The sequence below is a fragment of the Manacus candei genome, unplaced genomic scaffold (genome assembly GCF_025592945.1).
Source record: "Manacus candei isolate 608988 ecotype Guabito, Panama unplaced genomic scaffold, ASM2559294v1 h1tg000036l, whole genome shotgun sequence".
NCBI classification, from domain to species: Eukaryota; Metazoa; Chordata; class Aves; order Passeriformes; family Pipridae; genus Manacus; species Manacus candei.
Window position 1 is genome coordinate 2,405,470 of NW_026138084.1, and position 25,623 is coordinate 2,431,092.

At 47.7% G+C, this 25,623-nt stretch overlaps 1 protein-coding gene across 8 annotated transcripts in view; it reads left to right on the plus strand.

Moving 5' to 3' along the window:
* The window catches only part of WNK2 (WNK lysine deficient protein kinase 2), a 120,288-nt gene that overhangs the window by 67,146 nt on the left and 27,519 nt on the right, over nucleotides 1-25,623 (plus strand). For 4 of the 8 annotated variants that reach the window (XM_051793214.1, XM_051793217.1, XM_051793208.1 and 1 more), the window contains exons 9-23: nucleotides 610-756; nucleotides 5,063-5,263; nucleotides 6,302-6,847; nucleotides 9,669-9,983; nucleotides 12,784-12,833; nucleotides 14,808-14,973; nucleotides 15,054-15,170; nucleotides 15,326-15,493; nucleotides 15,710-15,755; nucleotides 16,943-17,059; nucleotides 17,478-18,532; nucleotides 20,075-20,138; nucleotides 21,946-22,001; nucleotides 22,082-22,767; nucleotides 24,238-24,452. In XM_051793214.1, coding sequence (XP_051649174.1) covers nucleotides 610-756; nucleotides 5,063-5,263; nucleotides 6,302-6,847; nucleotides 9,669-9,983; nucleotides 12,784-12,833; nucleotides 14,808-14,973; nucleotides 15,054-15,170; nucleotides 15,326-15,493; nucleotides 15,710-15,755; nucleotides 16,943-17,059; nucleotides 17,478-18,532; nucleotides 20,075-20,138; nucleotides 21,946-22,001; nucleotides 22,082-22,767; nucleotides 24,238-24,452 — 3,949 coding nt within the window. The remainder of the gene's footprint in view (nucleotides 1-609; nucleotides 757-5,062; nucleotides 5,264-6,301; nucleotides 6,848-9,668; nucleotides 9,984-12,783; nucleotides 12,834-14,807; nucleotides 14,974-15,053; nucleotides 15,171-15,325; nucleotides 15,494-15,709; nucleotides 15,756-16,942; nucleotides 17,060-17,477; nucleotides 18,533-20,074; nucleotides 20,139-21,945; nucleotides 22,002-22,081; nucleotides 22,768-24,237; nucleotides 24,453-25,623) is intronic. The other 4 variants (XM_051793215.1, XM_051793210.1, XM_051793209.1 and 1 more) reach the window with 3 other exon arrangements.

The following is a 25,623-nucleotide window of genomic DNA, read 5'->3' on the forward strand; positions in this document are numbered from 1 at the left end:
AACTGGAGCTGCAGTAGGGGTTTTTTAGGCCTATGAGCCTCAGTCTGACATACTGTTTATGTGTAATTTATCTGTTTTGTTTGAGCTGAAGTTGTAGAGACCTGATGTTGTTAAAACCTGATCTGAATTTCTATTTTAATTTTTTTCCACTCCAACTATGGTTTTAATTTGTTTCTCATTTCTCCATTTATTTTCCTGGCATCCGTTTCCAGTAAATTGCCTGCTTTTTTGGAAGATGAAGATTATAAAATTAGAAAACACTTTGTGAAGATAAATTTGAAGATAAATCTGTAGATAAATTTGTAAAGATAAAACCGTTACCCGGTTGTTGTTGCTGGTCTGTTCCCGTTCACTGTGCTTCCACTGGTTTTACTGGTCTGCACTCTTGCTTCCAGAAAGAAATGCAGCGTGGTTTCATTAATTTATTTGGCATTTGCTGACTTTTTTCCACGTTTTTAGGTTTCCATTCCTTGCAGAGGAGTTTTCTCCCCTCTGTTTTGACCCAAGTGCCGAGCGGACGAGCTGTGCGCGGCTGCGTTGGTGCCGAGCGGTCGCAGAGCCCCTGAGGTGGCGGTGCCCTCCCTGATGCCGTGCTCTCTCTCTCCGCAGCCCGTCCTCCCCGCGGTGCCGGCGGCGCCCGCCGTGGTGCCCCAGCACTACCAGGAGCCGGCGATGCCGTTCCCGGTTGTCCAGCCCACCACGGTCGCCTCCCTCCCGCTGGGGCAGCCGCCGCCGCCAGTGCTGGCCGGCCAGCAGGTGAGAGTTGGGCTCTGCCAAAACCCCCCTGCCTCATCCCACCCCTTCCCTGTGCTCTGCTCCAGCTCGTACAGGTTGCCCAGAGAAGCTGTGGCTGTGCCATCCCTGGAAGTGTCCAAGGCCAGGTTGGGCGGGACTTGGAGCAACCTGGGCTAGTGGGACAAGATAAGCTTTAAGGTCCCTTGCAACCCAAACCACTCCTGTAATTCTGGGATACCTGTAGCGAGTTTGAGCTGTTTGAAACTGTTAAACTGCAACTTGAGAGATTTAGGAGTGGGACAATGGGTATTTGGCCTAACAGCCTTGAGGACAGTCATTGGCACACACATTGGCATGTCTTGGTTGAGTTTAAGTCTTCCATTGTGGCTTCGCAGCATCAGCCTGAAGCCTTGCATTGATATCAATGTGCTGTCTTGATCTGTAAAAATCCAACAGTTTGTTAATAATTTTGTGTTATTATTCAGCACCTCCTTTCTAAAAGGTTAGAAAGAGACCCCTTAGCCTGGTGCCACTTGTCTCTGAATCCTCAGTGGTGCTGCTCCATGAGATGTTAATACAGTTCAGTGCAGGCACCCAGCCAGGAGGTCTACCTTCAGCAGCAAAGCCTGTCTCTGAGTTGCCTCCAAACAGTAACTCTTGTGCATTTTCGGGGATCAAATCTCACTCCAAACCCTGCATTTCCTAAAGCTATTTCCAAAGCAACTCTTCCCAGCAGTGGAGGGGGTGCTCTCATGAGGGATGCAGCCACAGCCTGGTATGATCTGGTAATTCATGGCTTATTTCGGTGATTATACAAAAAACTTGACTTCCTTCAGTAGAAACTGTTGCTGGTGCTGGAGAGTGTCTGTACTTTGTGACTGGCATGAATCATACCTCTCCAAACCTTTTGAATTATCAACATTTATCTCACTGGTTGCCATTTAGGGTTTTTTTTAACATGCCCCGTTCTTCTCAAAGCATCAATAATGGAGACGTGTCATTTGGTCTCCTTGAAAAACATACCTTTGTGCAAGGTTTTGTCACATAACAGGTTTTTTTCTAATGGGCAGAGATATTCTCGTGGTTGTCTCAGACAAAAATTTTATACTCAGACAGGTTTAGGACCTCACCATTTGCACAGGTCTTGCTGGTGGCCTCTGGAGCTTTATGCTGACAGTTCCAAATCTGTTGTTTATTTTCCCCCATGAGCAGATTCTGGTTTGGAATAGGATATTTGCCCAACTTAATTCCTTTATCGTGCCCTTTCCTCACAGCATTGCTGTCTCTTGGAATAGTTCTATCCCTGACAGCAGAAGGATTTAATTACTGATCTGTCTTTGCTTCCTAATCTTACTAGGAAGCCTAATAAAAAACTGGCTTTTTACAGTTTTATTATTATTATTATTACAAAAATAGGTAAAATGGTCAAGTTTTTCTGCAGAACTTCCCAGAGTGCACCTGTGTCTCAGAGACAGCAGTAGGTCCAGTGGTCCTGGAGTCCCCAGGTTTGTGGGGACTTTGGGAATGTCCATGCTGTGGGGGGGCAGCAGAAGAGGAAACAGGGGTGAGAAATTCACCTGCCTACAGGATGTTCTTGTATCATTATACACTGGTGGCTCAGACGTGGGATCAATGTTGCATCTTGTGATTGTTTTGGGTTTTTTTCCAATTTGAGTGTCTGTGCATTTATACTGTTAAAGTTACGAGGCAGAGTTACTAATCCACCTGGATATTTTCCCCTCCCTGTGCCTCATCCCGTTCACAAGCACTTTAAGACACGAGCTGAATTTGAAGCAGAGGTTTTAGGAAGCCTCTCTGTTCCCTGAATGCTGTTTTCCTGCTGCTAACGTGGTCTCTCCTCGAGTGGGAGGTGGCTGAGCCACCTGTGCCAGTGCCCCCTGTCTGTGGTGACCCGTGGGCAGCCGTCTGAGCTGCAGATTAACCCGGCTGGGTGTGAGAGCTGAGCTGGCTGTGGGAACTGGCAGGTTTATTTGCTCCAGCCCAGTGGGCGTGCGGCTGTTCTGCTCTGGAGCTCAGGCTGGGTCTGGCAGGAGTTCCTCTGTGGGGTGAGTGGGCCCCCCCAGTCCCTCAGGCACTCCCCAGGTGCCTCCACCTTGGCCAGTTCGTCCCATCAGCAGTGCCAGGCCAGCTCCCACGCTGCCGTTCCCTTGGGTTTGGGACTGTAACTGGGTAGCCTCTTTTCCCAAAACCTGGGATGGGCAGAAACTGCAGCACAGATCCATGTTGCTGGGTTTTGATGTCATGTGGCAGAGTAATGCTCAGGCATGAACACCTTATGCTGCAGGAGCCACACTGAGGCTGCAGGGAGTTCTTCAGTGCCACCTCCAGTGTGATGTGCTCACTCTGGCACTCAGTGTTGTCAGCCCTGGATATGTGACACCAAGCACCAAATTCTCTTTTGTTCCCCAGTCCTGTATTGGGAACTTACCAGTCATGGTTGAAGTTTAGCTGTTTAAGGGTGGAAGGCATCTTGCTTCGTCAATGCAGAGACAGGCTGAGAGAGCTGGGGGTGTTCAACCTGGAGAAGAGAAGGCTCCAGGAAGGCCTTTCCAGTGCCTAAAGGGGTTCCAAGAGAGCTGGACAGGGACTTGGGCAAGGGATGGAGAGACAGGACAAAAGGGAATGGCCTTAAGCTGAAGGAGGGTAGGTTCAGCTAAGATATGAGAAAGAAATTCTTCCCTGTGAGGGTGGGGAGGCCCTGGCACAGGTTGCCCAGAGGAGCTGTGGCTGCCCCATCCCTGGAAGTGTCCAAGGCCAGGTTGGACAGGGTTTGGAACAAGCTGGGCTAGTGGAAGGTGTCCCTGCCCATGGCAGGGGGTGCAATGAGGTGATCTTTGAGGTCCCTTCCGATTGAAACGTTTCTGTGATTCTATAGTACATCTGCTACAGTTTTATTGCATTAATACCAAAGTGGCTGAGGAGTCCTGCTATTAAAAAAGTGCTGAGCAACATATTCCTGTACAGATTTGTGGTGGAAGTGGCAAAAATGAAGGATTCTAACACTTGGCTATCCCTTTTAAAGTTTACCTTCTGACCACAGGCACTGTGTGAGGTGCTGTGTGCTGCAAAGCCTGGTGGAACCATCAGCCCTGCGGTCCCAAATAGGTCACCATGAGCCAGCCTGTGTCTCCAGTGCCATCTTTCTGGTTTAGAAGGGTTTTTAAAGGCCTTTCAGAACTAATTAGAGGAACTGAAGGAGGAGATACTGGTAGCACGCAAAATGTGGAAGTTTGTTTCTGTTATTTCCAGCTTTAATGCAACATTTTCTCACTATTCTGCTGCCCAAAGCCTGCTTTCCCTGGAAAAGTAAAACTGCTTTTTTCGCTGCCACACTGTCACTACAGCACCTCAGAAATAACTGGGACCCAACTTTTACTGTTATTATTGTGGTTTGTTGTGTCTCAGATAAGAAGTGTTGTGGTTCCTGTGCCTGCCTCTTTAGGTAGCAGCTTCTGCACGCCAGGATGTGCTGGGTATTATCTGCATCTTGAAAGTTAGTGGGTGGGATTTCACAGTACCAACTGGAACAATCTCTGGGATTTAAAGAGTCTGAGTGGTTACAAATAACCTCTCCAAGATAGTTAGAACTTGTCTTTTTAGGTAATGTGTCTTGTATTTAAAAATGTTTTAAGCACGGGCTGCTGTGCAGTGTTTGAATTAGGAGTGTCCATCTCTTCTGTAAGCTGTCCTTGCTGGGTGCATGTCCTGAGGGGCTGGAACATCTCCTGAGGGGCTGGAGTGTGTCCAGAGAAGGACAACAGGGCTGGGGAAGGGTTTGGAGCACAAGTCTGATGAGGAGCAGCTGAGGGAGCTGTGGGTGGCTCAGCCTGGAGAAAAGGCTCAGGCAGGACCTTTTTGCTCTTTCCAACTCCCTGACAGGAGGGGGGAGCCGGAGGGGGGGCAAGTTGGGCTCTACTCCCAGAGAACAAGTGACAGGACAAGCGGAAACTGCCTCAAGTTGCATCAGGGGAGGTTCAGGTTGGATATTAGGGAAATTTTCTTCATGGAAAAGGTGGTCAGGCATTGGAGGGGTCACTGGAAGTGGTGGGCTCACTGCCAGTGTCCAAAAAACATGCAGATGTGGCACATGGAGACATGGTTTAGTGGTGGACCTGGCAGTGCTGGGTTGGCGGTTGGACTCGGGGATCTTAAAGGTCTTTTCCAACCTCAGTGGTTCTGTGATTCCACAGTCCAGCCGGCGGGTCTGTCCTGACAGCGAGCTGGACAGAAGCAGGCAGTGTGTTCTGCCACCTGGTCCTTCTGTGGCCCACGAACCAATAAACCTTTTCCCCGTTGTCTCCCGCAGCAGCAGCAGCAGCAGCCCATGTCCCAGGCGGCCCCCCTGCCGCAGGTCCTGGCCAGCCAGCCCGTGTGCCCGCTCCAGCCCGCGCCACACCTGCTGCCCCAGTTCCCAGCCCAGGGCTCGCCCGTGGCAGCCAGCAGTGCCCCCCTGAAACCCCTGCAGATCTCCACTGTGCCGCAGCTCCCGCCCGTGGCCCCCTCCCAGGTAACGGCGTGTGAACACATCCACTGGGGGAAAGCTCTCCAGCTAATAATTAACGTGATTTCCGGTTTTTCGTGTGGCTGTTTTGACTGCATGCCAGTTTAGTTAGGCCATGAGAACGTTTGCTTTTTCCCAGTTCCCGTGTATTCCTTTATTATTTATTATTTGTTTGGTGAAGAAGAAATCTCTTGTACCCAACCCTGTGGCATCCAGTTAATGGCAGTTCCAAACTGGCAATAACTGCTTTTTGATGTTGTTTTGGTTTGGGTTTTTTGCACTGTTCCCTCTGGAACACTCTCTTCCCCATCCCAGGCTTGACAGCATGAGAAATTGCCCTTTTTTTTTTATATTTTCTGACCTCCTGACTTCACCACTTTCCCCTACACCTGCCAGCCCTGTCTCTTTCTCTGCGCCGGTTCTGGTCTCCAAAGCAGAGATGTACCATTCCCTTGGCCTGGGAGGTGGTTGGTGCTGTCACTGTGTTTGCTGGTAACAACCACTGTGATGTGAAGCAGCTTGTGCCAAAGGGCAGGAGCAAGCTGGCACCATGATGCCGGGGTTTGTTCCATCACCAGGAGGTTTCAATTGTAAAAACCCTTTTTTCTGGGTTCTTCCACACTGCTTGGGTCGCAGCTCATTTAAAAACAAGGGTTTAAATAGTCTTACTGAATTTTGCATGAAAGAGTTTCATGTTATGTCTGGTTTAATTCCTTTTAACTTCTGTTAAAATAAAAGCAGCTTTTAATTAGGATGTTGCTTGAAGGCTTCAAGATGGTGTTAGAAGTAGTTTTAAGCTTCTAAGGTATAAAAATGCGTCCCCAAAATTTTTATTTTTTTTTTTTTTGCTTTTACTAATGATTTAAGCATAAATCAGTTTTTATTACTGTTTGTAAACCTCAGGAAGTGAATGGAAGTGATTAACGAGCAGACATAATTATCCTCATGGCACAGGTGGTTTTTAGGGACTTGCGTGGCAGATGAAACTGTTTTGTACCATCAGTGGAAACACCGGCAATTTATGCGATATTGTATGTTTTTCAGATTCCTCAGTTTCCTGTCATTCCTGCAATTACTCCTCTGGCAGGCCTTGACAACCTTCCTCCAAACCTCTCTGACATCCCTGCTGCAAACGTGCCCCCCATTCCTGCTCCTTCCCAGTACTTTGCTCCGGCCGTGATCCTGCCCAGCCTGCCCATGAACCCCACCCTGCCCATGGCCCCCAACTCCCCTGCCCTGCCCATGCAGGCCGTCAACCTGCCTCACACCACCGTGGCTTCCCTGGTCCTGCCCTGCCAAACCATAGTGCCAAACATGTCGGCTGCCACCATCCCGCTGCTCGCCGTGGCCCCGCCGGGAGTGCCAGCGCTGCCGCCGCACGCCGGGGTGCCCCCGCTGCCCCAGCAGCCCATGTTCCAGCCCGCCTTCCAGCAGATCCTGCCGAGCGACGCGCCCTCTCCCCACCATGCGCAGAGCACCCAGGCCGTGTCCCAGCCGCAGCAGCCGCCTCCTCCTGCTGCTCCGGCGCTGCAGCCGAGCGTGATCCACCCTGCCGAGCCGGCTCTGGCCGCGCCGGGGGCTGCTCACCAGGTAACTGCCGGGCTGGGGCCGCGCCGAGCGGCGCTGGGCCGTGGGGTGGTCTCTGGGCACGGGCATTCCCGGGGCTCTCTCCCTCACCAACACTCAGTGGGGAGCCTTGTTCCTTGCTCTTGTTGGCTTCTCGACCTCGGTCCGGGAGATGGCGGCTGGAGCTGTGAGGTCAGGGGGGAGCAGGTGGTGCCTTCACCCAGGGACAGGGGGGTGTCATGAGTGTAACCCAACAGGCTTTGGACAGCGAGAGGACGGAGCACTTTCTGAATTCCCTCTTCCTTCCCCATCTCAAATTTGAGGAGGTGTGAACTGTGGTTCTCCTGGGGCAGGAGGGCATGCCGAGCCTTGCTGGTGCCCATACCCTAGTCCATGTTGGATGCAGAGGATACACATGGGGGAGTTGGCAGGAGCAGAAGAATTGTTTTGATGCAGAACATCTTTAAAACAGCAAAGGGAAGTGTCCATCTGGTAACAGCTCCGGAAAACTGCGTGGAAGAGCACTGTCAGGCCTGCAGGGCAGGGATGGATTCGAACTGCAGACCCTTCCCTCCTTAAGAGAAATTAAGCATAAATGGAGCTCAAATAGTAGCAGTATTTACAAGGAAACTGGCTCAGGACTTGTTGACAGAGTCTGTAAATACTTCTCTCACCACATCTGTGATACGACAACGTGAAACACAGTCTGACCCGAGCAGGAGAGGGCACTCAAATCTGTTAATTAATGGCATTTGGAAAATCTGTGTTCTGCCACATCCCTTCACCATAACACGCTGATTAAAATTCATAACATCCCATCCCAACCTGCCATAGCCCGGCATCTTCAGAGCACTACATCATTTTTAAATCTCTCTCTTCGGCGGTATGTTTGGTACAGAAATACTGTCTGTGAGAATTGCAGTAGCATGGAGCCTGGGAATGTTACCCAGTATTCCCAGTGGCTTTAGAGGGGGTGGAATCAAGCCCATTAGGCACAGGGAGCATGGCAAACACCAGAACTGGAGAGCTGATGTTCCCAAACCGTCTTGACACAGTCGTCACTTTATCAAATATGTATGGAAGAGTTGCATATGGAAGAATTTAGAATAAAAAATGGCTATTACAAAGTGCAGAGAAATATTTTAAAATACATTGTTCTGATGTGAAGCACTTTTAATGGACAGGTATTTCTGTACATAATGCAGTGCTGTTGTTGCAGTTGATGTTTAGCACCTCTGAGTTTTGTTTCGCCCAGGTAAATTAGACATTGAAATATTTTGTGAATTATTCTAGTAATATAACATTTAAAATAGAATGTCACCACCCTTCTGTGGTGTTACACCACAGTTGTCAGTCTGAAAACCCCCCCTAGGGCAGCCGTGTAACTGTGAGGTGCTGTGAAGCACATCCTGTCTTTATTTTTACCCACAATAAAACCTGGGATAATAGTTTTCAGCTCACACCCAGAACCTGCAGAGAGCATGCAGCAAAGAAACAGTGTGGCCTAGTTCCCATCTGAGTCTTGACTTTTTTTAATGTATTTTCCAATAGCCTAAATCTCTAGGTGATGATACTTTAAAAAAAGTACAAATTAGGCACAGTTCTACCTAGTACTAAAAGTCTTTTTTCTTCCATATGCTCCTTTCTTTCCTTCTTTCTCTTCCCACAAGCTCAGTCCCTTTGGAAAAAAACACATGATGTACCTAAAAGGAGAATGTTCTGGTTTTAAATATACAACTCAAAAGGACTGTTATGCAGAATAACAACCCAGTCACTAAGGTAGTTGGAATCCTGTCGCCTCAGTCCAGTTCCCACCAAGTGCTTACGCGCCCGGGTTATTTTAAAGCACTGGAGAAATCCAGTGAGATAAATGAAAATCCCTCTGTCCACAGGGGAGTGTTGGCAGGATCGGGGCCTTTGAGCTTGGCATGTCAAGGGTTAAGTTGTGACTTCAGTGTGTAAACTACACTAAACTAAAGTAGGACACTGGTGCATATCCAGTGAAAAACAGTTAACTGTGTCATTTAACCCAGCTACTGATTCTACATATATATGGCAGATTCCTTAAAATATCTGAGTTTATGGGTAGAGTGTATTTTTCTCTGCTTGGACAGTGTGGTAGGCTACTGAAAGCAGAGCGAAGTATTCAGGAGAATGAATTCATCACCAGAGATTTTGAAGTGAGTCCAGAGGAGGCCACGGAGATGCTTTAAAAGGTGGAGCCCCCTCTGCTCTGGAGCCAGCCTGGGAGAGCTGGGGGTGTTCAACCTGGAGAAGAGAAGGCTCCAGGAAGACCTTAGAACCTCTTCCAGTGTCTAAAGGGGCTCTAAGAGAGCTGGAGAGGAACTTGGGACAAGGACCTGGAGGGACAGGACAAGGGAGAATGGCTTCAAACTGCCAGAGGGCAGGGTAGATTGGATATTGGGAAGGAATCCTTCCCTTCCCTGTGAGGGTGGTTGAGGCCCTGGCACAGATTGCCCAGAGAAGCTGTGGCTTCCCTATCCCTGGAAGTGTCCAAGGCCAGGTTGGACAGGGTTTGGAATTCCATTCTGGAATTCTGTGATTTTTCATTACTTAGCAAAATATGGCTTTGTCCCTGCAAATTAACTGGTGCCTGAGCAATGCACACGGTGTCATAATCATATAGAGAGAATCTTTAGTTTTTTTATTTAGTCATTCCAAAGGAAGTTTAGTCTCTTTAGTAGTTACTGAGCTCACCCAAACCCGGTCTCACTGCAGAGCTGGGGTCCTTTCTCCATGGGTGCGGGTGACTTTGATGCCTTGTCACGTAAGTCCCGAGCCCTCTGAGCAGAGGTGTGTGCTAACAGCTCTCATTGTGTTGCAGCCCATGCCTGGACACACTCAGTTTGCTTTGGAAGCTGGAGCCCAGGTGCCCGTGCTGCCGGTGCAACCTTCGATAGTCATGTCACCGCCGTTGCAGCTGCAGCCTGAACTGGTGCCGCCCTGCGTCGCTCCCGAAGGCGCTCCCCAGGTCCATGGCAGCCTGGCCACAGCCAGCCCGCCCGTACCTATAGACCCCAGCCTGCCTGTCCAGCCCTCTGCTCTGCTGCAGCTCCAGCCTGATCTTTCCCAGCCACTGGGCCAGCAGCTCCCAGCCCCCTGCTCGGCTGTCCCGGCAGGCGCAGAGACATCTCAAGAGGTAGAGCCCTTCCTCTGAAGTAACCCACGGGCCTCAGCCTTAACTTCCTGCTTCCTCCTTCGTGAGATAGTGAGCTTATTGCACGAGGCAGGTTATCCCCTCACTCTGTTGAGCCGCTTGTCCTGGATGCCGGCAACTCTGGGTCAGCAAATAACTGGCAATTCCAAGTGAAGCTGGAAACCTCATGTTGTACCTTGGGAAATGTCTCCTCGAGGCAGCAGCACTTGTCCGTAGCTGAGCACGAGCACGGAGATAGACATTTAAGAGATTAAGAAATTCTCACTGTGGGTCAGTGAGAATTTGTTCTGTAGAGTTTCACCTGTGTTTTGTCCAGTCCTGTTTTAAATGTCTCAAGCACTTGTGTGACCAACCATCATTTGCCTTAAGAAACTGCTCCATTATCTAAGCCTTCGTTATGCTAAAGCCCTTCATGTTCCTCAGCTTGAGCACTATTCCCATTGCATTAAGCATTTTATCCTTCTGTATTGCCTGAAGTCTACTCTAGCCCTGGGATTTTTGTTTCTTCAGATATTCATAGGTATTCCTAATTCTCAGTGGTCATATAAGCAGGACACATGTTAGTGATTTCCTTTGGAGAACTGTCAGCTTCTCCTGTCTGCTATTTTGACTTTTCTTTCCACTCCCATAATTACTTAATCTTCAGTCTTGACAGAACATCACAGAACATTTCCTTCTCTTCACCTCCCTGTTAGCAAAGCAAAACAAAAGCCTTGACATTTCTACCTAATTTCAGGAAATAAGTCTGATTTGTTCTCCACTTGTGGATGGAAACGTCCCCCTGTGATTCTGCATTCAGAGTTGTTCCTCTTGAGGCTCTGTTCTGAGCTACCTTTCCTCCCAAAGTATGTGTTTCATCTTTTCAAACTGAATCTTTTGGTTCTGCCTCTTCTTCCATGGCTTTTCAGATGCCTTGACTCCACAGTGCAGCCTGGAATTCCATTGGAGGCACAACTCAACACTGCCTCCAGAAGATGCTCAGGAAGGGTTATGCCGACACTAAAGCTGGATTCCAGTTCCCCATTTTTCCTGTCCACCAGTGGCAGATTAATTCTTATCAAATCAACATTCCTGCTGTAATGTAGGACGTTTCCTCGTGAATGTCTGCATTCTATATCTTAGATGGAGCAGGAATGGTAGACCCTGTCTTTAATACTTCACTTGCAGGCTCCCCAGAAAAGCCTGGCTGGGTCAAGCATGTCCATCACTTAAAGTATTCCTTCTCCAGCTACCTTTTTTCTGAATGCACAGCTCATGACAGGGTCAGTGCTGGTGCCTTCAGTGCAGGGTCAATCCCATTAGACATTGTGGAAACACGAACAAACCTCCTTGTTGTGCAGTGTGATACGGGGGATGCAAGTCATCCTGTACTACCTTAGAAACCCCTGGCCATCAAGGCACATGTCTGTCCTTCACGTCCCATATCCCTCAGGACATTTAACCACTGGTTTGCTAAACTCAGTCTCGTGTCCATCTGTAAGTTACCCCCTTCTCTTGTTCAGTTTAAGAAATCAAGCCAGTATCAATCCATGTGCTCTCCGTGCTGGTTTTCGGACATACATTGGTAAAGTCTTCTTGGGTGCAAGAGAAGTTTCATCATACTTGTCTATATAATCCAAACACTGCATTTTGTTGCTACTCTGCCATAATGTTTTTATCTCTCCCGTTGTGTCCAGACGTGGCAGCCCTCGCATCCCAACCGACCTGAACCGTTCAGGCAAATGAGATTTTTGTAAGGCACTTGGTCAAGTGCATCACCAAAATGTAGATACATTATATCTGTGTTCTCATTGTTCATTAATTTTGCGGTTTTATCGAAACTGCAGTCAAGCTTGGCATGGCCTGTGTGTGGTGTTGGAGACAAGGAGTGGGACTCGCTGGTTCACTGCCACAGAACCAGTGGGGCTGACTGGTTCACTGCTGAGCTTTTAACCCCAGCCCACCACTGCTTCAGTGTTAAGTGTAGCAGTTGCAGTCCAGGGGCTTGTTTCTAGCTGTGCATCTGTAGAAGGATTTTATAGACATATGTTTGTAAATATGTATAAATATATATAAAATTATATATATTTATGAATATATTTGGGGTGTGTGTATATGCACAATTATATACATGCACGAGTGTGTGTGTCTGTGTACAAACTGTGTAAGTTTGTTACAGCAGGGCCTGTAGCACCGTCACAAATTATGTGGAAATGGGTTTACCTGGTGCAAACGCCGTGCTGTGATGTCTGTCCCAGAGCTGCAACCAGTGAAGAGTGAGGCTTTTAGGGGAAATTTGTGTAGAGAACAAGAGGATGTAATGCGAAGGTGGTGTTATTAAATGATGAATATCCATGTTTCAATTGTAAGTTCCTCAGAAATTTTCCCACTAAGCCAAACACAATGAAAATACTGAGCATATTTCAGGAAGCTATATAAAGCAATTAAGCAAATTAGCAGATACATTCAAAAATAAAAGACAATGGGTGCTGATCTGAATTTGTCCCTCAATCAGGTTTTGCCATGGTGGTGAGAACTGTTGTGTTCCTTTCACCATCTCATCTGCTGTAGAGGCAGCTGAAGGGAGCTGGTGTGTTGGTGGCTCTGTCTGAAAAAGTGGTTGAGGCCTCGGACAGAAGTGATGTTGGGAGGGTAAAGTGGGACATTTGTTTTATTTCCCAGTTCCAAAACTGGTTAAACAGAATGGTTTTAGGGTTACTGGTATCGACAGCAAAACCTTTCTTAAAGGTGTGTTTCCTCTGCCTATGCACATTTGCTTAAATGACTTTTTCTTGCATTTTAGGAGCAGGCAATACAGGACAAACTGCAAACTCTGTCCCAGAGCTGTGAAAGGTATTGTTATTACCTCTTTGGCGTAAGAAATGTTTGCTTTCTGGAGGCTGTTTGTCCTGACCTGACTGGGAGGAGATGGATGGGGACACATCTAGGGAGAAGCTGGCAGTGTTCTGTGTGCCCATTCTGGCACCTCCAGCTCTTTCAATTCCTTAGTTTGGGTGCAGCATCCTCGCTTGGTGTATGTACAGCAGTATGGAACCTGTCTTTTTGTTAGGATAACTGAAGAGGTACAGCCCCTGGCTTTGACACTGTGGGAAAACATGCCACAACCAGTATAGCTAGGTATATAGTTTGTTCCCTCTTTGGGAATAAACTGGGTATTCCCAAATCACCTCCTGTAAAGATCCTTCCGCAGGTCTCTTAGAGGGAGCGGTGCATTGGTGGGAGTGGTGTGTTGAGCTGGATGCCTTGCCCACTGCAGGAGCCAGCACCAACTCTGTCCTTACTGATTGCTAAGCCTTGGGATTAGGATTTTCATGACCCTTTTGTATTTTCCTGAATAGACAAAATGAGTTCAGTGAATGAACATTAAAGACACCTGTTTCTGACCTTATTCTACCCCATCACAAAAGTTCACCTGACACAAGTCAGTGCAACCCCACAACCATAAAGTGGAACTTTTTTCCCAAGAATTTGCTGCTGTTAAATACTGTGTGGAAAGGGAGATCTAATTTTCTGTGACTGTAGATTCATTCTGCCTGTAAGTAACTTAGATATGATAGAACAAAATGAGTGCCCTTTGTAGGAAGGCACACCAAATTTTCAGTCACTTTTTGAGTCCTAACTCGCCTGTTGCAGAGCTGTGTTTAAAGGTGACTGTTAAACACAGCACCAGCACACACACCTCGTACTCACAGAGGGAGGGCTCACTCTCCCAGGTGAAATAAAGGACAGCTGGGAGCTGGGTTGTGCTTTTGTAGAGTGGATGGTAATGGCATATGCATCACGTGGCTGGGAATTGCTCCAGAGATGTGATCTGGAGTATATCCTGTGCACTAAATGTGTTCACTTTCCTAACACAGGAGTTACACAGACAAGGTGGCTGCAAATGGAGGAGAAATAAGTTGTTCTGTGCAGCTAGTGCAGAATGAGAAGGAAAGCCTTGAGTTTAGGAAAGGAAGTGGATCCATAGGTTAGACTTCAATCCTTTTCTCCCTGTGTGGCAAAATGAACACAGGAGTAAATTGTCCAGGAGAGCTGTGGAATCTCACAGGAGCTTTATAAGATCAGTTTACACACACCTCTGTGAGGACTGGTTTAGCCAGAGCTGATCAGCCCTTGGGGTAATAAATGGGCCAGATGGCCTCACAGCTTTCATTCCTCACTTGTTTTTTTATGAACCTGAGGAAATTTCCTGCAAATTCATTGCATGTTTTATGTAGGCCATGTTACAGTAAGGTTGGAGCAGCTACTGGCTTGGCTGCTAAAAATATTATACTGTTGCTAGGTGGTCACCTGGGATATTGGGGCACAAAACCTTTCTGATCCTTGAGAGCTGCAGAGAGAGGAGAGGCAGTCTGCTATGGGATGCTGTACTGACCTCATTCTTTCCTCCCTCTCCAGCAAGCCTAAGCTGGCCCTGTTTGCCCCTCTGCTGGGAGTGCAGGCGGGCAGGAGCTGAGAAAAACTGCACCTTGAAAAAGTAGGAACTGGTGCAGTTCAGAGAGGAACCCTGAAGTGAAGGCATAAGGTGATGTGGACATATATTCAGAGTGATGAGATTTTCCCTATGGTGTTGTCAGAAACATTAATAGATCATTTCTTGGTAGGTATGGTAGCCAGAGAATGTACCTGATGAGAAATAGTGCCCTTCACTCACTGAGTATCTTCCAGCTGACTCAGTTTGGCCAAAACAGGTGGAAATGTGCCCTTTTTTTGCCACCTCTGTTGTTGTGTAGCTTACCCATGTGTGACTCCCTTGTGTGTGACTCTGGGTTTATTTTGGGGTTGTTCTTCCTTTCCCTTATGAAGCTACATGAGTCCAGATGTTGCTTCGGGTAAAGAGATGAGTGACAGCTTTGAAGGAGCAATGGGAAGTGGAAAGCAAGAAGGAAAGTCTTCGAAGAAGCATAAGAAGTCCACGCGCGCTCGTTCGCGCCAGGAGAAGTCCAACAGACCCAAACTGACCATATTAAATGCAAGTACAACCTGCTGGAGGGTAACTTTGGGATCCCTTTGACTTTGCCAGGAGTAAAGGTTGTTAATCTCTGCGTGCAGGTGTGTAACACAGGGGATAAGATGGTGGAGTGCCAGCTTGAAACCCACAACCACAAAATGGTGACGTTCAAGTTTGATTTGGATGGTGATGCGCCAGAGGAAATCGCTACTTACATGGTGAGATGTGGCTCCCCACGGGCTCTCAATGCACCGAGTTGCTTCAGGCAGCTTCTTCTCACGTGTGCTTGTTGCCCAAGCTGTCTGACAGCTGTGGAATGAGGCATTAATCAACAAAATACTGTTTTCCTCTTTATTTTGATGTGGCCCTCCAGGTAGAGAACGAGTTCATCTTGCAGAGTGAAAAAGAGACTTTTATTGAGCAAATGAAAGATATCATTGATAAAGCAGAAGATATGCTCAGTGAGGATACAGAAGGAGAGCGAAGTTCTGACCAGGGAACGAGTCCCCAGCAAGATGCTGATAGGCTGGAAATGAGCGAGGTAAGAAACGCTAAATAAAGTTTTCTGGTTTGATTAGTTTCTCTTTACAGCCAGATGCTGTAAATTAGTTTTGCATCCTGTGTTCAAAAAAAGTAAGAAGTTTCTTAGCTAGAAAAATAATGCTTTTACTTTGTTAAGCCTTACAATATGAGTGCTCCTTGGGATGATACTCCTTTTGCACTGGTAGAGCTCATTCTTCTGTTGTTTCTTTAACAGGAGAAGCGTCAGTCTCAAGTGAAGACACCTGTGTATCAGCAAAATGGTAAGTGTGCCTGTAAATTTTTAGTGGAAGGTATGCCTGCCCATGGCATGGGGTTGGAACAAGGTGGTCTTGATCCCTTCCAAGCCAAACCATTCTGTGATTCTGTGATTCTATGAATAGAACTTAATCTCAAGCTTTGAGGCAGTGAAGAGTTCATGCAGAGGTTTGCAACCACTGATGGTTGGAATATATCTATAAGTAAGGGTGAAATAGTGATCCCTGCTGTTAGCAAACTGAATATTGCAGGGCTTACTGGGATGGATGGGACATTTGGGGATGTTTAGGGAAGCCCTGAATGACACAAGCTGATAATTGATGGGAAAGTCAAGAAGGTGACTTCAGGGAAGCATCCTCTGAACACAACAATAAAAATATTTACTAGAGGAAGCTGAAAGATTACATTTGCATTGGTAATTTAATTGAAGTGTCTAACCCCTCAGTTTCCAGCTACTCTGGTATTCCAGGGGGAAACTATGTTGGCATTCCTGGAGTATCTTGGCCTCTAAACACGGGGGTTGTACAGACAAATGGGATGGGGAGGGAATTGGCCCATGGTTCTGTCTGTAAGTGCATGGTGTTGGGATAAATGAAAGGGACCTGGCTATCAAGCTTGTCTGAGTTCAAGAAGCATTTGGACAATGCTTTCAGGCACACAGTGGGATTTTTGGGCCCCTCTGCAGGGCCAGGAGTCAGACTCTGATCCTGATGGGTCCATTCCAACTCAGCACATTCTGTGAGTCTGTGATTCTCTGCTGAAAGTTTGCCATTTACATATAAGACGTGACCGGCTTTGAGAGAAGATGTAGAAGGAAATATTAGCTACAAAACTTCCAACATGGAAAAATTCAGCTGCATAAACTTCACAAAATTAACAAATTTATCACTGTGAGAAAACTATCCACTGTTCCACTAATGAAATGTTCATGTACGTAACTATCACTCTTCTAAAAGTGTGAATGCCTGAAAACAAATTTTCAAATAACTTCAAATATTTGGCAGAACTGGGAGGCACCACTGTCTGCCTTCCAGAAGGGATGAGGATCAAATTCGAAGCCATTGGTCTACTCTTGGCTGTAATTGTAGAAGTTCTGATTTTCTTTCTGAACGTGGAAATTCAGTTTTGGACACGATCTGGAGACAATGGAAACCCTTGTGTTATTTACTTGTTATTTTCTTTTCATCCCTAGTTTTGCATACTGGAAAAAGGTGGTTTATTATATGTCCTGTGGTGGAAAATCCAACTACGGATGCCCCCGAATTTTCCCCTCCAGTACCTCCCAGTGCCCAGCAGGCAGAAGGGCCAGGTATGTCCAAACTTCATAGAAATATCTGCTCTGGAGCTGCTGTGTTGTCGCTCTTCTATCCTCACCTGACTTAGCTGTGACGGTTTCACTTCATTTAGTTGGAGGAAGAAAATGATGAATTTTAAGTTGGGCATTTACAGAGTGATCCTGGTATTGAGCCAAATTGGGAATCTATTTGAGCTTCAGAGAAGTGTCAGGATTTTAGCTCTGCCTTATGCTATTAGGTAGATGAAGCCTTGGTCACTGCAGTGCCTTTTCAGTGAAATATTTTTTGCATAGTCTGCAAATTCTAACTTGATGTGTATAACAGCTATTTCCTGGTGGGAAGCTCTAAGGGGTTGCCCCTGCAGCTGGCTGGGGGGTGTGGCAGTGATTTTCTTTCCTTAAAACATTCACCTTTCGTTTGTGTTCTCTCTAGACCCGGAGCAGGATGAGCAGCCCGTGAGCTCCGCAGTGACAGACGTGCCCGAGGTCGGGGCTGGGCAGCAGCTTCCTCTGCCCGGAGGAGTCTGTGACAGCCCCCTCGGAGCTGCTCCATCCTTGGCACCAGCTCCCACTGCAGCAGCTTCCACCAGCGTCCCGAGCCAGGCAGAGTTACCAGCCTCAGCACTGCTGGGATCTGCCCCCAACATCCCGGAGCAGGCGGCAGCTGGGGGGGCCCAGCCGGAGTACCCCCCAGCCGTGGCAGCGGTGCCCCCTCACCCGGGGGGGCTGGAGGAGCCCCCCGACGCCGCCCCCACAGCCCCGCAGCTGCAGCCGGCAGAGGAGGCTGCGTGTGTGCCCGACGTGGAGATCGCCTGCTGCAGCGTGGGGCCGCACAAGGCCGTGCCCGCCGCTCCCGGCCCGCTCCCGCTGCTCCCGGACACCGTGGTCCTGGAGCGGCAGCCGGTGGCACAGGTACCGCCGGTGGCACAGGTACCGCCGCTGCCCGAGGGCGGCCAGCCCGGCACAGGGCCGCTCACCTTCGCCAGCCAGCCCTTCCCCGCTGCCCCCGAGGGGCTGGGGCTGGCGGGGTCCCAGCTGCAGAGCCCCACGCAGGTGCCGCTGGCTGCAGCCCAGCCGCTGGCCGCGGTGCCGCCGGCACAACCCGTGTCCGGCCCCGGCACGGGGGTCGGGCTCCTGCAGCAGCAGAACCCCCCTGGCACCACGGAGTCCGATGGGGAGGGACCCCCTCGGGTGGACTTCGTGGACAACACGATTAAAAGCCTCGATGAGAAGCTGCGCAATTTGCTGTACCAGGAATATGTTCCGACCTCCTCTGCATCAGCTGGGACGCCGGACACTTCTGTGCCACCCGAACAGGGTGACAGTGAATTTACCTTGCCACCTTTTCCCGAAGAACAAGGTCCTGCATTGGTGTCGGATGGCAGGGAACCAGGCTATAATGTCCCAGACACCAGCCAGGACGTGAAAGCTGCTGCCAAGCCACCGGCGCCCCTTGTGCCATCGGAGCTCTTGCCCTGCCCACCACCGGTCAGTCCCACAGTGGTTCTGCCCTTTGTACCCCCAAACCCAGCCTGTAGGGCCAGCACTGGGGCGGAGCTCAGCACCCACATGCCTACAGTAGGACGTGTGTATATCTCTTGCTTCCCTAAACATTTTCATATCTCTGCTCCAGAGTATGTTACCTTTGCCTGCTGACTGGCTTTCCAGTGTGAAAGCTCTCTTGAATTTTTCCTGTTGGATGCATCCTAACTAATTTTACAGAAATGCTTGTTAGTGAATGCCAGACTTTTCTTTTGGATTTAAAAGTGGTGTAATACCTTAATTCATCTCCTCTTGTGTCCTGTGTCCAAAGCAGGCAGAAATGCATTCATTTCTTTGTAGTTTAAGAGTGCAAAACACAAGTGGTATAGTTGCTCCAGTTCTGATGAAGACAATTGTACTTTAATAGGAATTTTTAAAAATATAGATTGATGGCAGTGGTTACGATTCCTGCCTTCCAAGTCAGTCTGGATAAAGCAAACACTTCAGGAGCCTTTGCCTTGTCCACATGCTGCAGCCAAAGGCAGACGCTCCATAGATGTCCTGTAATGGTTTCTTTTGTCTCCTCCTAAGCTTGTCAGAGCAAGAGTGCCCCGAGAGCCTCTAAGGCAGGTGGGAGCAGGTGGTCTGGGGCAGTGGGTACTCAGTGTCTTGGTTGAGCCCCCATGTCACGTTCTTTCAGATAAAATCTCCAATTTATTAAATCAACAGATTTGCAGAACTTTGTGCTAGAAGATCAGTGTCTATTCCAGAGAAACTGTGGCTGCCCTATCCCTAGAAGTGCCCAAGGTCAGCTTGGACAGAGCTTGGAGCAGCCTGGTGTAGTGGAAGGTGTCCCTGCCCATGGCAGGGGGATAGAATGAGATGACCTTTAAGGTCTCTTCCAACCCAAACCATTCTGGGATTCTCTATCTTATTTTAAAAGTAGCGTTTCAGGAGATAACTCCATCCCCACTAGCAAGGCTGAGGCTGTTCCAGATGGACTGTGTCAGCTGTTTGAGAGACACTGTACGGTACATGAAAGTGGCTGCACTCGAGTGACTGTTCAGAGTGTGTTGTTTTCTAATGATAAATGACTTTCTGCAGCAGATAAAATTCTCTCTCCGTGCAAGGTGTTAGGTCTCTCCAGTAACTGGAATTTGTCCTGTTAAAATTAGTACCAATAAGGAAAGAGACATAGAACTTCTGAAGGCACACATACAGATGAAGAATATGCAGTCTGGCTGGAAAATCAAACCAGGGCAACACCCCAAGCATGTATATATGTAATATACTGGGTTTTAGTAACTTATGCTGCAGTTCCCAGTGTGACACTGCCACTGCTTTATTTCTTCCAAGGAAGGAAAAAAATGGAGGAGTTGGAGGCAAAGCTCGAAGGCCACCTCCACAGGCGCTGTGAAATAGTTTAATATTCCCTGACAGTGCGAGGGCAGCGAGGGGGAGTGAGGGAAGGAGAATGCAGTGCCATTCTGCTTTGTGAGTGAAACTGAAACTGTGTTTCTTTTTTCCTTTTACTGGAATTTTGACCAGTCGGAGGTCACCAGCGTCAGTGCACATCCCTTGGAAGCAAGAGGTGGGTCAGCAAGCGGAACAGGTAATGCTCCTTCACTGAGGCAGCTCTGCCTGTGCACGGTCCCTGCTCCAGGTCCCCTCCCTGCTCACCTTTTCCTGACTCCAGAGCACTGCCCAGCACTGCTGTTTAGGATCCTGGTTTTGATATAGCCCATATTAAACATCTCATTTCTGTTGATCTTCCTAAAAACTCGGATTTCTTTTAACCCATCAGCACAATTCCTGTCTCTGGGGTAGATGTGGGGTATTCACACAGAAGGCTGCGTTCCCAAAGGTCAATTCCAGTGCCCTTAAAGAGTCCCTCGGAATTCCTGGGTTTCAGAAAATCGTGTTGACAAAAATAGCATGATTAAGGGTCGCCCCTCTCAGGTTCTGCCCTCTGAGCCACTGCTGGCTTCACATGAGGCTTGTGTCCCTGTCTTCTCACAGACCTCAGGGGTGAAGTTTTACAGGAGTCAGATCCTCTCCATCAGAGATTCCAGAAGAAAACAGAATGAGAGTTTATCTCCCTGCACCCTTGCAGTCTTTGGGGAACTGTAACAAAGGTGGCACTGCAGATATTGTCACTGTTCAAAACATTTCATTCTGGAGTCTTGGTAACTTATGAAAAAGGGAGGTTCCAATTCTGGAAAGAATATTGTATGAGAACAGGAGATTTTAAACAACTGAATTCAGTAGGAGTTTATTATGTTTATTATGGGGGATTCTCAAGGGAGTCCCATGGATCACTTCTCCTCAGGTGCTTGTAGCTACAATAGCACTTCCTACAGCATCATAGTAGGAACCACAGAAAGAACATGGGTATTTATTTACCTGTCTACCTATTTATTTACCTCCATTCACCTATTTATTTGCCTGAGTTTAGCAATTAATTCACCTCCATTTAGCTTTGTTGAAACTCATGGGAAGTTTTAAAGACTGAGGAATGCCACACTGCTCCTGCTGTCATGGGTGAGGTTGGGGAGGGCTGATAATATATATGTTTTTTGAGATCGTGGCAGATCTAGCTGCCAGTTCTGTGTGACAAGCTAGGCCATTCTGGTCCTGGTGGATGTTGATTGTCCCAAGCTTTTAGGGCAGAGTGAGAGGGTTTTGGGTAGCTGGCATCCATTTGTTTCCCTACAGGCAACAGAAAGAGTTTGCAGGTGCTGTGTAGTAAAATCAGTGTATCTTAGAAACCATCCAACCTTGCTATATGTCACCATTTCAGAGCTCTGAAGTGACAGATTTGGCTGTGCCCTCGCTCTGTGCAGTGTGTGCCATACAAATGCAGCATTCTCAAAAGCTTGTGTGCATTGGTCTGACTTTAAAACCAGTGTATGGGGGGTGAAATACTGACTGATTAGTCCTACCACTAATATTGTGCTTCTGGTGTGATTGTTGTCCAAGTGGCTACCTTTTGGGCTTATAATTTCCACCTTTGGCAGGGTGCATTGACTTTCATTTCAGGTTTGAGGTGTTGATGTCACAGTAAAGGTGTGAGACATTGGCCTGTCCGTGGTCACTGTGTGTCTCTGAGGCACCAAGAACACTGTAGGAGTCAGGCCCAATGTACCGTGCAGGTTTCATCCTTCTTCTGGTTTTCTCCTTAAAAATTTTCAACTGACCAATGAAATTCCACACTTCTATTATTATCTGAATTCCCCAAATCAATAGGTCTGCCTACCTGCAGATATTTTATATTGCCATTGCTATTGCCTCCTGCAATTACAAAGATTGAGTATGTAAATTATTCTTCAGTGCTACATTTCAGTTTATCACATTAAAAACATTGGCTTTTATTATACTAAAGATTTGAGACGTGAATTTTTTTTTCATCTTTAAAACAGGTCCAACTGCAAGCATCAGTTCAGCTCCTGCTGCTCCGGCAGAAGGTCTCCTTCAGGTAACCAGAACAAGGAGCAGTTTTGATTGTGCTTGATTGTTACAGTTGCTTTCAAAATTAATCTCTCTTATTTCCTGCAGGTTGCACCTACATCATCAAGCATAACTCCCCAGCTGGAAGCTTCCCAGAGGAGCGAGGAGGCAGAGAGGATGGCTTCGCCTGCGCGCAGGGAGAGCGTAACGCGGCGATCGACAGCAGATGGGGTGATGAGTAACCTTCACAGGGATGGCTCCCTAGACTCTGGTTCCTATGGCAAACAGGCTGAGGCTCAGGAGAGCGGCACCCCAGCCAAAACCATCGGCAGGTTTTCGGTTGTCAGCACGCAGGATGAGTTGACTTTGGCGTCCCCGCACTGCCTGAGGTTCTCGGCGCCCCCGGACGTGTACCTGGACGAGCTGCCCTCCAGCCCGGACGTGAAGGCGGCCGTGCGGCGCGTGCAGACGGCCTCGTCCGTCGACGTGCTCTGCGACCAGGCGTCCAGCGACTCCGCCGACGAGCCATTCCCTCGGCAGCCCGCTGCTGCTGCCCAGCTCTCCCCCCCCAGCAGCAGTGCAGCCACGGACTTGATCAAAAAGGCTGCTGCTTTCCTGCAGAGGTCTGGCAAAGGCGGCTCCCCGGGCCTGGAGTCGCCCAACGGGCAAGGGGCGAAGATTCCCACCATCAACATAACGTCCTTCCACTCACAGTCGTCCTACATGAGCAGCGATAATGACTCAGAGTTTGAAGATGCTGATATGAAGAAAGAATTGCAGAACCTGAGAGAAAAGTATGTTGGGTCACAATAAATGCGAGGGAAGCTTGTGTTACCACAGCTTGGCAGCAGCTCAGCTCAGGATGAGCAGAGCTGTAATAGTAAACTGGTTCTGGGGGGAAGTTTTCTCAGGGGAGGCTTAAATTGGATATAGAAAAAAGGTTCTTCCCCCAGAGGGTGGTTGGGCACTGCCCAGGCTCCCCAGGGCAGTAGGCACAGCCCCAAGGCTGCCAGAGCTCCAGGAGGGTTTGGCTGATCCTCTGGGACACAGGGGGTGACTCTTGGGGATGGGCCCGTGCAGGGCCAGGGGTTGGACTCAGTGATCCTTGTGGGTTCCTTCCAACTCAGCATATCCTTTGATTCTGTGAAATTAGGCATCACTGAGACCTTCCCCCAAATGTCACAGTGCGTCCTTCTATGCATCACCTTATTTACCAGTTCCATATAGAAGAACAATTCATAGAATCACAGAATCACAGAATGACTTAGGTTGGAAAAGACCTTAAAGATCATCTTGTTCCAACCCCTGCCATGGGGAGGAACCCTTTCCACTACCCAGGTTGCTCCAAGCCCCGTCCAACCTGGCCTTCAGTAATAAGTTAGTAATTCAACAATAGCTCAATAATAACTGAATGATTTAGTAATAACTTTTTTAAACCCCAAACCATTTTTGCTGCTGCTCCTTCTGCCGGGGAGGCTGTCATGCTGCCAGCCCGGAAAGCTGACTGCTTTAAATTTGAACATTTTCTTCCTTTCCTGGCAGATGATGGGTAAAAACTAGCATTAGGTGGTAGTTTAACCAAAATACTAATTTTTATCTTAGGGTATAATGGTTCTGCTGAATACAGATGATGCATCTTTCTAAAGCAGAGCTACAGTTATTCCAAATCTTTAAACTGACATTATGGCATCATGAAATCTGCAGTATAAATAAGGTAGTGATTCATGTGCTAATGGCATTTTTATGGGAAATGCTTGTGTTTTTCTTCATCTTGAACTCTTCACACTGGTGTACTTGCCCTGAGAGTTCACTTTTTTGAAGTCACTGGTTTGAAGAGAGAAATTCTGGAGCTGTTTAACTTCCAACCAGATCTAATGCCAAAATCAGTTGGTTTGGCTGAGGATGTTGGAAATCTTTTTAGTTGTCTAGGATTTGGTCTTATAAATGGATATTTGAGACATCAGTCATAGAATCATGGAATGATTTGTGTTGGAAGGTACCTTAAAGCTTCTCTTGTTCCACTTCCCTGCCACGGGCAGGGACACCTTCCACTAGCCAGGTTGCTCCAAGCCCTGTCCAGCCTGGCCTTGGACATTTGCAGGGCTGGGGAGTCATCACAGGTAGACAGTTACAACTTCACATACTTGCAGTTGGTTGTCTTATAACCAAGGACTGTTTTGTTTCATGTTTTACAATCAATTACACTGTCAAGACACGGTGCTTTGTCAAATACATCGCTTGCAGAGTTCTTTATTTTTTTGTAGGCATATGAAGGAAATTGCTGAACTCCAGACCCAGCAGAAGAATGAGATAGAGGCACTCTATATCCGGCTGGGGAAACCCCTTCCTCCCAACTTGGGCTTCCTTCACTCTGCCCCGCCGAGCGGCCGGCGCCGAAGAACCAGCAAAAACAAATTGAAAGCTGGAAAACTCTTAAACCCTCTGGTCCAGCAGCTCAGGAGTGGAACATCAAGCACAAGTAGGTGCACTGGGATGCTTCCCTACACCTGTTGCTCGTGTCAGCTGTGGCTCTGCTGTGTGATGGCCTGCAGGAAAGGATGGAATTTTTGTTGGGTTTGGACAGATTTATCCCAGCTCCCAGTGCTGAGCCATCCCTGCCTGCTCTGCATTAGTTACAGCACTTGGCAGAAGAACAATATTCCACTTTAATTTGGAAAACAGCCTGGTTGCATCTCTTCCTTTGTCCAAATGCTATTTATTGATGTTTGTAGTCACTTCTTAGGTGCTGTTATCCTCTACTGATTAGGTGCTGTATCTTGTTCTTGTTTACTTTTTCCTCCCAGATGCCATATAAAAGAGATGGGATTGCATTTGCTCCCCCAAAGGATGGGAGTTAAAAGCAGTTATAAAACTATGAGGTTTTGACCATCTGAAGTAGCGTGAGATTTTTCACACAGTAGTACAGTCTTGAGTTGTTATCTCTTGGAAAAGTATAAAAATATAATTTAGGTGGGAAATGTCAATATACCCCAGTACCTATTTCTTCAGTGAAATGTATTCATACTAAAGTATGAATAATTTTTCTTCAGCTTAGTTCACACTGTTTTTTAGGGGAGCAGAGCATTTCCAGGTGTTTCAAACCTGGTGGCTTTTGTTTTCAGTGTCACTGAAAGTCCCCTTCGAATTTCATTGCATAAATCTTTATAGACAGAGTGTTTAGGAGGTTTTTGCTTTTAGGGAAGGATTTCAACTGAGAAGGGAAAAATAGCATTCAGAGGCAGTAAGTTCTTGAGTCTGAGTGTTCTTTCCCACAGGGACTGAAGCAGTGTTCAGTGCTTTCTAGCCCTTGAGCTGCAGTTTGCCTGATGTCCATGGGTTTCACTTCCTTCCCCTGTGGTCACATACTCAGAATGGCAATTTTATCCTTGGGCCATTCATTTTCTAGTTGGTCCTTTGGTTATCTCTAGCTGTTTTCCCTCTCTCTGTCTGAAAAACCTACATCTCTCTCCACTTCTGGATCTTGGCTTATATCCGTGTGCTACCCTAGTCCAAAGAATTTAAGCTTATTTCTGCATTAAATGTCCCAATTTTCTTTTTTTTTAATCCTTGTCACCTTGAGTTAGAGCCCAGAAATCTGCTCAGTCAGATCACTGGTGCTTGCTCTCCTTCATTCATTCCTTTCATGTTAT